Genomic DNA, 14094 nt, shown 5'->3' on the forward strand with positions numbered 1-14094 from the left:
ATGATGATAGTGATAATGAGGATTGTTCCTTTGATGATCCTTTTATAGAGAATGGATTTGAAATTTAACAAACTAGACACTACTACAAAAAATAACTTTCCATTCCCCACATAGATACCAGTCAAATTTGGACCCGGTACTAATGCTACCATGTCTAAATTCGATAGCCCCCGAAGGTCTTTTAGTACCGGGTGGTAACAAAAACCGGTACTAAAAGTACGGCCCAGCACTAATGCTCCCCAAGGTTGTAGTACCGGTTGGTATTACCAACCGCAACTAAAAGTCACCTTTAGTACCCGTTAGTGTTACCAACGAGTACTAAAGGGTGCACCACAGGATACTTCAAAAGAAAGCATTTCTTACCCTATCACATGTGTTGTGTAGGTGAGATGGTAAGGAGGGTACACGCGTGGCAAGAGGTCCTGAGTCGAATCCCACGCATCGGGCATGCGCATATTTTGCATGAAAAATCGCATGAATTGTGACTCCCTGGAATTTAAAATATTTTTTAGCGCAAAACTAGTTAATGTTAACGTATCGACGAGTACTAAAGGATTGTTCTAGTATCGGGTGAGTGATCATTGGGGGTTGGACCCGGTACTAATAGATTCTTTTCCAGTAGTGGGAGGTTCAGTGATTTAAGAAAGATACCTTTTCAAGTTTGATTCGACCTCAAATTCTGGAATGATTCTGGTGCTGCAGAAGCTCGGCATTTTTGTTGGCAATCTACAAATCAAGCCACGAAAGGAGAATAGGAAATTAGCGACTCATTGTCCATGTATCATTTGCGATGACCACTCGATCTGCTGAGTTGGACACATCTGCTGCGTCCTCTTACTCCTATCGTATTATCTTTGATTTTGTTACTATCGGAGACTCGGTATTTGTATTCCATAAAAATGTCCTTTTCAGATGATGATGCTTAGAGGGATAATGCCTTCTTGATACTTTCTTTCAGATCAAGTTGTTTGTTTCATGGAAATGCACAAAATGGAAGCGCTTGTCACTCTCAACGCGGTAACACCTGATAAACTATTTGCAGTTGCCGATCTTCAGTTTTTTACCCAGTCAGGTACTAGTATTTGATTGCATTAGACTTTGCTGAAACTTTCAGCTTGAATAACCTAGGTCGATACATCCATGTTTGTAAATCAAATATTGAATTTATATTCATAGCTTTAGAACAAAAAAAATGCTTGGGTTGATCTTTTGGCTAGAATATGATCAAGAACTAAAGTTTAAATCATTTTCACAATGCCCTTCTTCCAGTTCGTTAAAAAAAAATACCCTCCTTCCCCGTCTTAGTAACACTAAGAAACCAAAGTTTTTACCTAGCAGAACAAGGCATGTAACTAGTCGAGGCACGAAATTCATGAGAACAAAGCGATCAAAGAAAAGTTCAAGCCGGCCAAGGGCCAAGCATGATATATTTGTCCCTACTTCCTTCACAATGCTTTAGCTCGTACTATAAATACTAAACCTTCGCCCCTAACGTTCCTGCAACGGCAACTAAAGGAAACCTTGAGCAATGAAGGCTTACACCTTATCCTCCTTGCTCCTCAGCGCTCTTGCACTGGCATTGGCAGCACGGCCTGACGCAGGCAGCCTCGATGCAGCCACGATAGCCGTGCAAGAGCTCGACCGTGTTCTGTCCCTGCCGGGGCAGCCGAGCTACTCGCCTGCATTCAAGCAGTACTCCGGGTACGTCACGACCGATGAGTACCTAGGCAAGGCACTGTTCTATTGGTTCTTCGAGGCCACGGACAAGCCTGACGAGAAGCCACTGGTCCTGTGGCTGAATGGAGGTTACTGACTGCCTGCCTGCATCTGTACTAACGTCTGATTTTTTAAAAGAGCTGATATTCAGATAACTCTGTAATTTGAAGATTTTCGTGCTATTTGTTCTTGCATTGTTCAGGGCCTGGCTGTTCTTCCATTGGGTTTGGACAGTCACAGGAGCTTGGGCCATTCCTGGTGAAGAAAGATGTGCCTGAGCTTGAGCTCAACCCGTATGCTTGGAATCAAGGCAAGTGAAAAAAACCCGGCAGAATTAGCTTGCCATAGTCTTGTCTTTGGCTGTAAAAATGGAAGCATGTACCTGACCGTGTGATGGTATTTCAGCTGCCAATCTGCTGTTCCTGGACTCTCCAGCGGGCGTTGGATTTTCGTACACGAACACGCCCTTCGAAAAAGATCCACCGGGAGACAATTCCACAGGTATCTTCCTGACAGATACGTCTGATCACTGTAAAAACAAAAGAGAGTAGCAAACATGACCGGTAACCGAATCGCTGTCTGCTGCAGCACACGGTTCATACACTTTCCTCGTCAGGTGGTTCCAGAGGTTCCTCCAGCACAAAGCCAAGGAGTTCTACATCGCTGGAGAGAGCTACGCTGGTGAAGCTACTGAACTTACCCATCCAAATTAAATTTGATCGATTTATTTGCTGGCAGAGGTATATTCAGCTTTCTGCTTTCCAGGACATTACATTCCCCAGCTTGCAAACGTCATTTTGGAGGAGAACAAGAAGGCCTCCAAAGAAAATTACATTAACTTCAAAGGCATACTGGTATGCAGTAAGAAATGTCTGATGCTCTGAACCACTAGTAATCCCTGAACTTTTCTTCAGAAGTAAGATGCTGACTACTAGCATTCATCTGCCTGAACTTGGGTCCCAGATTGGCAACGCCTACATGGACGGGGACACTGATCTCTGGGGGATCGTCGACTCCGCGTGGCACCACGCCATCATCTCGGACAATCTCTACAGCGACTTCCAGAAGAACTGCAACTTCAGCTTGGTAGACCTGTCCCCGGAGTGCACCGCGGACATCGGTCAGTTCACCGCTCTCTACAACATCATCGACATCTACAGCTTGTACACTGATCGGTGCGAGCTCGGGTACCCGGATTTCAACTCGTCATTCTCGGCGCAGATCGGGCGGACCAGTAGCGGCCGTGTAAGCGCCCTGAACTTCAGTGCCAGCATGAGTTGCAGTCTTTTGTTTTTTCCCTCTCATCTCAGTATCGCGTGTCTGATTGATCTATGTTTTTCTTTCGTGCTGCGCGAATTATCAGCTCGATCTTATGAAGATGCCGATGGGGTACGATCCGTGCACGCAAACATACGCGACTGAATATTTCAACCGCAAGGATGTGCAGAAGGCTCTGCACGCGGATATCACAGGAATGCCGCATGCCTTTTCGCTTTGCCGGTAATTTTACTACAGAGGCTTTACGTGGATTCAGATTTCAGAAGCATGTTTTATTGGTGATGGAAACAAAGCTTTCGTTTTGCCCCGGCATTACCTTGATCGTCGTAATGAATCTTTTTCTTTCAGTAATTCGATCAGCAACGCATGGAAAGATTCTGACCTGACAGTCGTTCCAGTAGTCAAGAAGCTGGTGGAGGCAGGGCTCCGGATATGGATTTTCAGGTAAAATTTCTCTGCATCTGAAACATAACTCCAAATGGTGTTTAGCCAATGCCGCACTTGTCAACAACATGTCTATACCAAGCTACGATCTTCATCCATTGTGGTCCTTTTCTCAATGTTCTTTCTGTGATGAGCAGCGGCGACACAGACGCAAGAATCCCAACCACGTCAACCCGGTACACGCTGAAGAAGCTTGGCCTGCAAATCAAAGAGGACTGGTCGCCGTGGTTCCATCGCAAGCAGGTAAAACGCAGAGCCGCTGAACAGGTCCAGCACCTTCCAATATTTTTTTGAAGCAACAGGAGGGGAAGTACCCTACTGAATATATATATTAAAGCATAAAAGGAAGGGTAAAGTTACATCCGGAAAAAATCATGAAACGAAAAAAGAAAGAAAAAAATCAGGAAGATTACAGATGTTGGTCTAGCCATTGAGACATGAGGCATTTTTGGGTATCTTTGGCTCTATAAATCGCCTCAGTAAAAACAATTCTGAAGAGATCTAGACAAGACTGAATTGTGGAGATAATCCCTTTGAAGATGATATCATTTCTACTAATCCAAATACTCCAGCACATGAGTATTATGATTTCCATAAAAAAAGGTACTCTTAGCTGAGCTCTGAGTTGTTCCATAATATGATATGGTTGAGCCTGTAGATCAATGAAAAGTCCCAAGTGTAAATTGTAAAACCATATGTTTTCTCCTGAGAACATTTCTTGTGCTTAACCGATCTTTAAGTACTAGCCAAAAAAACACTTTATGCTTGTTCTGGCACTTAGATTTCCAAAGCCATTTGTAGACCGGGTGCACCTGTGCAGTACCTGTTAGGTGTTTGTATGCTGCTCTTGCAGTAAACTGACAGTTTCCCCAAATATAGGACCAAATATCTCAGTTGTTGTGAAGCATCAGGTTCTCCAGCTTCCCAGTTTGGAAGCTAATAAAAGTAACTGATCAAATGCTTGAGCACCTTCCAATTATTTGGCCCCTGAATAGAAAACGTGCATGCGCCTCACCCCTGAATAGAAAACGTGCATGCGCCTCACGACATCAAAGTGACAAATTGAATTGAAGCTTGCTGAAAACTGATTCCATGTCGCTATCTCACACATCCTTACTTACCGGTACCTTGTTGTCTTTGTGCTGCTTTTGTAGGTTGGCGGCTGGACCGTGGTGTACGATGGCCTGACGTTTGTCACCGTGAGAGGGGCCGGCCACATGGTCCCGTCAACGCAGCCCGCGCAAGCGCTCGAGCTCTTCAAGCACTTCCTGGCCAACACGAACCTGCCCTCCAAGCCGTTCTAGAAAAATGTTGTCTCAAGGAACACGGACGCGCTACTGAATAAAGAAACAGTAGTGATCATCCGTGCATGGGTATCTTGAAGATTGTTCTGTCAGCATGTAGTGCTACTGTGTCTCCGTGTGTTCTTGGAATGAAACAGTGCTGTGATAAGTGTGCCTTAATTGACTGCTTCTAAAAAGAAAGTAACGGGGAACACGACGAAAACCGTTACAGAAGGCCGGCCGCAGCCGGCATGAATGATCCTCACATCATCACGTTTTTTGGGTAGGATTTTCTTAGGGTGTTGTACACCGGCGAAGGAAAAGAAAATCCAGAACAAAACGTCCCGCAGCAAGCACAAAATCCAGAGCATCCTTCTTCTCATCACACAAGCTAGCGCCTTCCTTATTTATGTATGATCACAAGCCAACATTACACAACCTTACGGTTAATTTCCTCGTTCATTCAAGGCCACCACACAGTCTGGTCCGACGGGCTGGGCGAGGCCTCCGATGGCGGGAGCGTCGTCGTGGCGCACGGCGTGATGCACCAGCATGTAAAGTGGATGCCGCGGCACTTGCCGCCGGAGTAGGCGTTGCTCTCCTGCAAGCACTTGTCGTTGCAGCTATCCGAGTCCAAGCACAGGCCCTTGAACGTGGTGCTCTGTGACAAGCACTCGCCCGCCTCAACCGGCGGCCCCGTCCCTGCACGTACGACACGGTTCCAGCGTATCATACCAACGACTTCTTACATAATGTCAGACTCAGACAGCTATGCACGTACCGGCGGCCATGACGAGCAGGAGGACGACGACGGCTGCTGAGAGCTTCTGCGGTGAAGCCTCCATCGTGGATTCACTACTGAATACCCTTGTGGGTTTTTAAATTTTTCTGTCGGTTTTTAACGTTTTGGGGGAATTTTCGTTTCCAGTAATGATTGGCTGTGCATCCAGGGAAGAATGAACAGAGCAGATGGGTGGTGAATAAGCAATTAAGCAGTTCCAACAGGAGGGTATATATATCACATCTGAAATGTAACTGCAAGAGGAGGAATTAAAGTGAAGAAGGGAGACGCTTAATCTCCACCGAGCTATTTTAGGGTGCTTTCATTAGAGAAATGCAAGGCGGCAAATAAGCTTCTCTATTTTGTTCCATGTTTTAATTGCTGCTACAAACTGATGACCCCATGATCTAATTACTACTTCTTCTGTTTCCTTTACAAGACGTGTCGTTAGAACAAGATTTATTTTAACCCCAAAAATTACTCTGTATAGCCCCACGTAGCTAGGGGCTGTTGGAAAATTAGACAACTGCATGATAAAATTCCGAATTAGATTTAACATGACAAGAACAAAATCTAGCGTGCAAATCTCTAACGTACTAGGCAACACCAAGCACAACATCATGATTTCAGAAAACATGGTGAAATAACAGATCGGATCATAGCGTACGTACTTAGCCGGTGCAGCCGTGATGACAAGCGGTGCTGATGGGATGATAACGGTGTTGCGAACGGAGTACAGCAGACGGCGTCGAATATGATGGTACGCCGCAATGTCGGACTTGGACGGAGAACGAGCTGTGGTGAAGACTTTAAGTAGTCGCGCGGAGCGCTTCCCAACAACCTTATTTGCCCTCTCCTAGTATAGGATCACAAGAGCGAGAGGTTCCGGAGACCTGCTCTCCTGTTCACCGGTGCACGCCGGCACTTGGGATAGAGTAGACTACGGTGGCGGCGCAGCAACGAGAAGAGGCAAAAATCCTAGCTCGATTAGATGTATTTCTGGTAGAGGCCGATAGGTCGTATACATAGGAGAGCCCACGATCTCACGTCGCGATCGTGATCTAAACCGATTAGGTTTCCATATATCTCGCTAACTTAAAGGCCAAGTAACAAAAAAAATAAAATAGCAAAAAGAAACCGTGCCCCCACAAGGCGAGGGGTTGGATTTTGGCGGACCATTCATGCAAGCGTCGTGTGCTCGCGCCCTTCACCCTACCTTGGCCCGGCCCGGCGAGGCGAGGCGAGCGAGCGCGAGCGTGTAGAGCTTTCCTTCTCTCCCCACATACATATCTTGGAGGAGAGAAGACAACCTCATTGGTCATCCTCCTTCTCCACTTGCAATGTGGGACTAAAGGTTTGCACCACTTGCTCATGCCCACATGGGCCTTTGAGATTTTTTTTAAAATTTCTAAAATTTGCAATGGACCAAGCCCATTATTCCATCAGGGGCTAGCGCTCGGGATGGACACCCCCGAGCCCGCTCTAGCTTGGGGTTGTGGCTTTTTCCTTAGGTCGTCCTGTGCTACTTAGATGTGTTACCTTCCTATGAACTTCATAGTGTCTATAGGTGGTGTCTAGAGGAGAGTGAGTAAGGGGGGCATTCCTGTAGGGCTCACGAAGTCATCTGACGTAGTGCCGATCCGCGGGGTTCATGTATTGGTGGGAAACCTCGTTCTCGTGACAATATCTCTACCCTTATTGATCAATAGGATGTTGTAATTTATGCCTACGCTAATTTGTATACATGTACAAATATTCCTTACTCGAAATAAAGAATCGATCTCTACCCCTTTTAGCAAATTCGAGGGCAGACAAGATAAGTTATGTAACGATGTGTTAGATATGACTATTTCTTTGAGCTCGTTCCTATGTATTCTTTTTAGTTATTTTGAAGATAGATCGCTACCTAAAGATATCATTATAATTAGAAATTATGGAGAGGATCATAAAATACTTAAAGAGAGGTATGGAGGTGCAGAGGACTAGCAAGGGATGTCCAAGCCAAGTTGGAGGTCCAAACTAAATCAAATTCGAGTCCACCTCGGAGTCCAGAAGCAATCCGTCTTAGAATTGTCGCACAGATCACATACGGAGTCTGTTTTCAACATTCTACATACGCATGGAAAGCTAAGAAAATACACTTTTTAATGGCACCAGTCTCATGCCAAAATTCTTTCTAAGTCAACAGAAATTGTCGAAGTAAGTGGACGTACATATCAACTAGGGTACTGCATCACCTTTTTATCGAAGCACTGACCTTGTAATTCATAGGAACGGCCTAGGCCCAAGTTGTGTGGGCCTCTTGCACCAGGAGCACGCCCTAGCACGTCCACCCCTTGCCCTCCTCCTCCTCCTTAGCCGCCGCCCTCCGTTATCTTATATACCTCGGTGCCGTTACTTTTAGACTTGGATTTTGCTTAGATTAATTTGTCTTTGAACAGTTTCACTGTGTATCGGTTTGTGAGACCCCAACTTCAAATGCGTATTCATTATTCAGCAAATAGGTTGCATTTTTGTGTTCTTTTGATTCACATGAAGGGATTAGCCTTTGTGGCAATATCAACCGAGCAGCGCACGGTCAAAACTGTTCAAAGACATATTATAATCAGAGAAGAAGTGGTGTTGCGATTGCAGGATTCGGATCTTGCTGATAAGAAACCGATCAAATGTGTTACTACATCATCAAATTTAGAGTTGAAGATCGGACACCCTACTTCCTAGAGCACACCAAGTAAGCCATGATACTGATAAGAAGATGGTGGGGAGGTGTGGACTTATTCAGCGACGACGGCTCAACACATGTATGCTATAGAGAGAACATTATATTCCATTTTTATTTTGATGCAGAACAAAGTCCAACCATTTTATTGACACAAGCTGATTTCCTGAAAAATATTACTACGAGCAGCTGCACGACCCGTACCGGGCAAACAGCGGCAGGGATCATTCAATCTTGACCGGAGGACGCCTGGGAGCAGCGATAATCTCGGGCGCGGGCGCGGGTGCCCGCGGACACATCGTCATGCAATAGCAACGAGAGGGGAAGCCGCGACACTTGCCGTCAACGTATTTGTTGCTTTCATCTTCGCACACATCGGCACAGTGGTCCGTGTACAAGCACCACCCTTTAAACTTGCCGCTCGGATAGTAGCAATAGCCGTCGCTCTTCGCCTCAACGGACGCCATTTCTGAATACGAACACGCCGGCGCACAATGAACATTAGCCAGACGATCAAACAAAGATCACCATCGAGTTGCGACTTCTTGTCTGTAAATTTAACATATATAGGTCATTCACATGTGCACCTACCGGCGGCCATGACGACGAGCAGGAGGACCGCCGCCGAAGAGAGATCCCTTTGTGAAGGCTTCATTGGCCAATTCTTTTTTCGTTGACAAAGAATGGCGGACGAGTACTGATATCGGTGGTAGACCTCCCGACGGTGTGGCAATATGTAGCGCATGTAGACGGGGAGAAAACACATGGTTGCTTGCTCCAAAAACCTTAAAGCAACTATGGCAGGGAAATTGTTGTTAGCGTATACTCCAAACACAAATAAGAAGTTACTACTTATTTGTCGCCGATAACAAGGCTCCTTTTCGGATTCCGCTGCACCTGCCCCTCCAAGCCTATGTCAATATTAGACGAAATGGTAACCCCTTTTCTTATTGAAAGAAAACTGCTCACAAGTCATGACAGATTATTAGGAGTACAATTAATCTTGTCCATTATTTGGTTCATGTCCGAAAGCCAAAAATAACTTTATGACCTGATCTTCTTCCTTTTCTTGTGAGATCACTTATTAGCCTGCTCTTCTTAATTTCTTACTACAATCATATCGGTTACTGTCCACACGTCCAAGGCCATAACCGTAGTACGGACCTCCTCCACTCAGCTGGACCCACAAAAATAAACTGAAGGTCCAGCGTCCACGAAAATTTTGTCAACGTGTGTAAATTTTATGCATTTCTGCATCTTCTTATAATATGGGGTGGCTCTTTTTTTTCTGAACCGGGCTGGAATTGTATAAAGGTGAAAAGGATATTTCATTCCCCACATTGCAGGGAGAACCCTGAACAGAATAAAATTCTATTTTAAAGTCCTTGGTAATGGTAGGTTCCTTGATTCTTCTTCTCTGCTTCTTATAGTCGCCCTCTATCTTCTATGTAACTAACTTTGGTCCAATCAATGTCCTCCATTTGCCGCCGGTCCAACAACCTCCCTCGACCTTCCGTCCAGATCTCCAGCTCATCTTATCTAATTGGAGATTTTTTATGCAGCCTCCGTGTTAACCCTCACTTGGAGATTTAGGCTCGATTAACTCCCCCAAATATTTTTGTTTGGCCCAATCTACCTCTAATGAGTTTTTTTTTGTTTCTCCGTGTATGAGTCGAATTTTAAGTGAAATTTTATGAGCAGATACAGAACATGATGCCTTACATTAAAAAAATTATACTAAAATTTTTCACGGTTATTTTCATAGGTTATGAACATTTAATAAAAATTGATCTTAGATATACAAAACAATATGAAAAGTAATCATGAAAAATTCTAATTTATTTTTCTAACATAGAACATCATGTTATAAGTCAACAAACAAAATCTAAAATTAAAACTCAACTTGTATGCGAAGAAATAAAAAAATAAATCTAATTGGGGGTAGATTGGACCAACTGAAATAGTTCGGGGAGTAAAGTGAGTCTAAATTTTATTTGGGGGTTAAGCTGATAAAGTGAATAGGTGAGGAAGTAAAATAGACTTGGCTCAAAATAAAGGTGCAATTACTAACTATGAATGTGGATGCAAACTATATATCTATATTAGTATTATATCATAACATTTAACAAATAAGAGAAAGCACAAGCTAAACATTTTTAAGCTCGGGTACTAATTTATTTATGAAATTCTACTACCTGTACCTCTCAAAATTATTATCCTGGAACCATTAATTTAAAACCGGAACCAAAATCTCACCGTAGTTCATGATGAGTTCAGCAGAGATGGAGATCCAGCGCACAAATATCCTCGCAGGATCATGAGATCATTAATTCGACATATTTGGCCCTAGAAAGTTGTTGGTAGATATCTACAAGAATTCATAGAAAAGAATAATATATGTTCAAGTTTTGTCACAACGACAAGGCCAGCGGCATAAAGAATCGCAGGGCCGTAAGGTCGCAGACTCGCAGGCCATGATGCACCGCATGATCCGCTCGCTTTGCCCTGTGCATCTGCATGTACCATGTCATGATGAGAAAAAGGAATAGCCGGTGCCGTGCTGGGTCTATCGATCGTGCTGTGTGAGGAGATGGGAACTCGATTCAGAGCTCAACAAGTACGTACATACATACTCTCGAGAGCGTGTCCCTTGCAGCACTATACTAGTTTTCGGAAAAGGCCAAAACATGCATCACCATTGTACCATGCTGTTGGCTTGTTTCTCAAAGAATATATACTTGTTTTCTTCTGTAAAATTAGATTTTGTGTCCCATCTAGTTTGACCTTGCTTTATTTCACCAATTCGTCATGGATAGCCAGATAGGATAGTAGGCTATGGAGGTATGTTGGTGATAAGCTAGCTAATCTCGGACTAGTGCAAACTGTGCTACAAAAACGCCGGACAGGCCAGGTGAGTGTCAGAGGCAGCGAGGCATGAGGATGCAGGCGGCGTAGTACTTGTTACTAGCATAGTAGCATGCTTGTTCCTCCCGTTCTTCGTGTCCTATCCTCGCTTGGGGTCAACGGCGCTGCTCCAACTCCATAATCACCTGACCTCCTCCGGCAAACGGCATAATCGCCTCTGAGGACGCCTGAGCAGCTCCTTTGTCTCCAACCTCTTGTCTCTTCCTGCAATGGCGCCACATGCCTTGCTCTCACCTCGTCGTAGTGCTCCCAAGAACGGATTGCACGATGCAGAGGCTATTTATTGGCCACCGCCGTGTATCATAGTCAGTCAGTCATCATCAGTCACCTAGATGTGGGCTTTTGAGAGGCTTGTCGTAGAGAGTTTAGCTGCTCTGTAGGCTGAAATACCTTTCTAGCGTGAAGCTTGGGCGACCCATCTTGGGATGACGATGGAGAGAGCAATGGCCGGGAGGGAGAGGGTTGAAGGAGCGGTGAGGCAGTACAACCGTTCCAAGGTCCCTCGCCTGAGGTGGACGCCTGACCTCCACCGCCGCTTTGTCCACGCCATACACAGGCTTGGAGGCCAACACAGTACTGCATTTCCTCATCTTAATTTAATTGCTATCTTTTGACTCTGCATGCAGATTCTAATGTTAACTTCATGTGCATTTTGCGTGTGATCGGTTTGCGTGCTTCAGAGGCCACACCCAAGCGAGTCCTGCAGCTCATGGGCGTGGGAGGTCTCACCATATCCCATGTCAAGAGCCACCTACAGGTATGTAAGACCTTGCGGTTATCCCTATATTACGATCTCAGTTTGAGTTTTTCACAGATATGGTGATATATTAGTTTTTCACTGATATCTTTTACATTTGGACAGATGTACAGGAACATGACAACTGATGATCTTGACATCAAAGGTTCTACTTCTCCATCTATCATCTATGATGAGAGCTGCTAATCATGCATATATAACCTTACAATTGATCGTTGTCAAACACAAAGAATTATTTTTTTAAAGATCGATGTCAAAAAAAAGAAATGGAAGCCACATTTAAAAGGATGCGCCTTTTTCTTTCCTTTCCAAGCATGCAGCAATGATCTGAAGTCTTACCATTTTGTATCCTCCCTATGCATTATTCCTGTGACCAGAGATGCAGCAAGTAGTGGATCGGACGCAAATGTATGCAGGTGTCCAAGTTTGGACAGATATGGAGCAAGATCATCATGGCTACTACTATTGCTGGTCCTGCTATTCTCAAAAGGAATTACTGCTCCACGACCTGCAACTGAAAAGGTCACTTCTTCCTTTTCCCTTTTATTGTTGTGTGGCATGTATGTTTTGTTTCGGCCATCTCCCAGGTTCATCAGTCACGTCAGGAACTATTTCATTCACTTTCCACATGGTGATTGAAGCTCCAGTTCACACTGCAAAAACTGTGCATTCTTTTTTGCTTGCTCTCAGAGAGTGAGGGCTCCATCAGATATTCCTACCTATGCTAATAGGTTAGTTAAAAGCTTCATGCAAATTTTGATGGCTTTCCTAGTTCCATACGAGACTTCAGGAGCTTCATCAGAGATGCGTTTTGTCAGTGTGACGAGCTGAGTTATTTCAGTCACATAGAAGTACAGTGGTCGTGAGTAATTTTTTTTAAAACATTCCTTGGAGCCATCAAGCAATGAGAGCAAATATCGTTTTTAAACAGCGGTTAGTGCTAGAGCCTGAAACATTTCTCCCGTGCAGGCCTGTATCTCAGATGGAGACGCCACAGAACGCACGCCTCCAACTCCAAGACCAAGACGGGTTGCTCAGAGGCCAAGGAGTACGTGATGGGTACGTGTCCTTTGGGATGCGCGGCGGCCCCATTTCCACAGCCGCCGCGGATGGTGGCGAACAGCACGCTGCTGCTCCCGACACGCTGCCCAGACCGCTGCGCTTCCTGGTGAGACGGCGCCACACCCTGGAAAGAGTTGGGCCAGTAGTCCGCGGCATGGAGTGATGGGTATGTACGGCGGCATTTCGCTCTGATTTATCTGTGTCCATTTTCCAGGATCGGGAAGGAGAAGCGGTCTGCGGCCACAACGCAACGGCGCCAAACAGCAGCTGGCCGACGACCGTGAAGGAACGCGGCGCCGAGGACGGCGAGTCCTCGCCGTCGCTCTCCTTAACGCTGGACTCTGGGTGTTGCAGCAGCAGGAGCAACGACAGCGGCCGACGCATCAGACAGTGCAGCTTCGTTTCCTCCCCGTCGACGGGTTCTGGGCGCGGTTGCTCGGGACACCACGGCGGACGAAGTAGGATCAGCTTGGACCTCTCACTGTCCATGCCCATGTACAACCAGTAGAACCAGACCGACTTTTTTTGTATTTTGGCCCTTTTCACGAAAAAATCTCACAAATAGATCCCTGGCGAAACTAATTTCGGAAATGGGCCCTCGGCTGGCTGGCGCCAAGGTATAACGTCTTGGCGCCAGCCGTCCTGGCGCCAAGGTCCCTGCGCCCCGCCTCCGACGTGGCGCCGGCCCGCTGACGTGGCGCGGAGGCTCGGCGCCAAGATCTGTGGCGCCAAGCCCCCTACCATAACGGCTCCCTTCCTTTGCGCAGTTTGATTTTGCATCTGCCTCTCATCTCGCCCGGTCCGTATTCGTCCGCCGCGCCGCCGCCGCCGTACGCGCCGCCCGGCCCGGCGCCCCGCCGCCGCCGTACGCGCCGCCCCCGCGCCGCCCCGCCCGGCGGCCCCGTCGCCCGCCCGACGCGCCGCCCCGCCCGGCGCCCGCCCGGCGGCCCCGGCGCCCCGTCCGGCGGCCCCGGCGGCCCGCCCGGCGCCCGCCCGACGCGCCGCCCCGCACGGCGGCCCCGGCGCCCCGCCCGGCGGCCCCGGGTCCCCGTGCGCCGGCCCGGCCGCCCCGCCCGGAGGGCCGCCCCCCGGCCGGGCTCCCCGATCGCCGGTGCCCCCCCGGCCGGGC

At 46.7% G+C, this 14094-nt stretch overlaps 2 protein-coding genes across 2 annotated transcripts; both read left to right on the forward strand.

Annotated features, from left to right (window-relative positions):
• The first annotated feature begins 1410 nt into the window (after positions 1-1410).
• On the forward strand, positions 1411-4981 carry LOC117840479 (serine carboxypeptidase-like 34). The gene is made up of 10 exons (XM_072290845.1): positions 1411-1805; positions 1919-2009; positions 2122-2217; positions 2333-2397; positions 2482-2570; positions 2680-2961; positions 3080-3216; positions 3343-3438; positions 3576-3681; positions 4593-4981. Exons 1-10 carry the CDS (start codon positions 1529-1531, stop codon positions 4740-4742), a joined length of 1389 nt encoding a protein of 462 aa, XP_072146946.1. The 5' UTR covers positions 1411-1528; the 3' UTR covers positions 4743-4981.
• Positions 4982-11355: 6374 nt separating this feature from the next.
• On the forward strand, positions 11356-12656 carry LOC117839928 (putative Myb family transcription factor At1g14600). Its single transcript, XM_072291113.1, has 3 exons — positions 11356-11719; positions 11827-11903; positions 12009-12656. The coding sequence occupies exons 1-3, from the start codon at positions 11572-11574 to the stop codon at positions 12087-12089; spliced, it is 306 nt and encodes a 101-aa protein (XP_072147214.1). The 5' UTR covers positions 11356-11571; the 3' UTR covers positions 12090-12656.
• Positions 12657-14094: the final 1438 nt, after the last annotated feature.

The sequence above is a fragment of the Setaria viridis genome, chromosome 9, assembly GCF_005286985.2.
Source record: "Setaria viridis chromosome 9, Setaria_viridis_v4.0, whole genome shotgun sequence".
Lineage (NCBI taxonomy): Eukaryota > Viridiplantae > Streptophyta > Magnoliopsida > Poales > Poaceae > Setaria > Setaria viridis.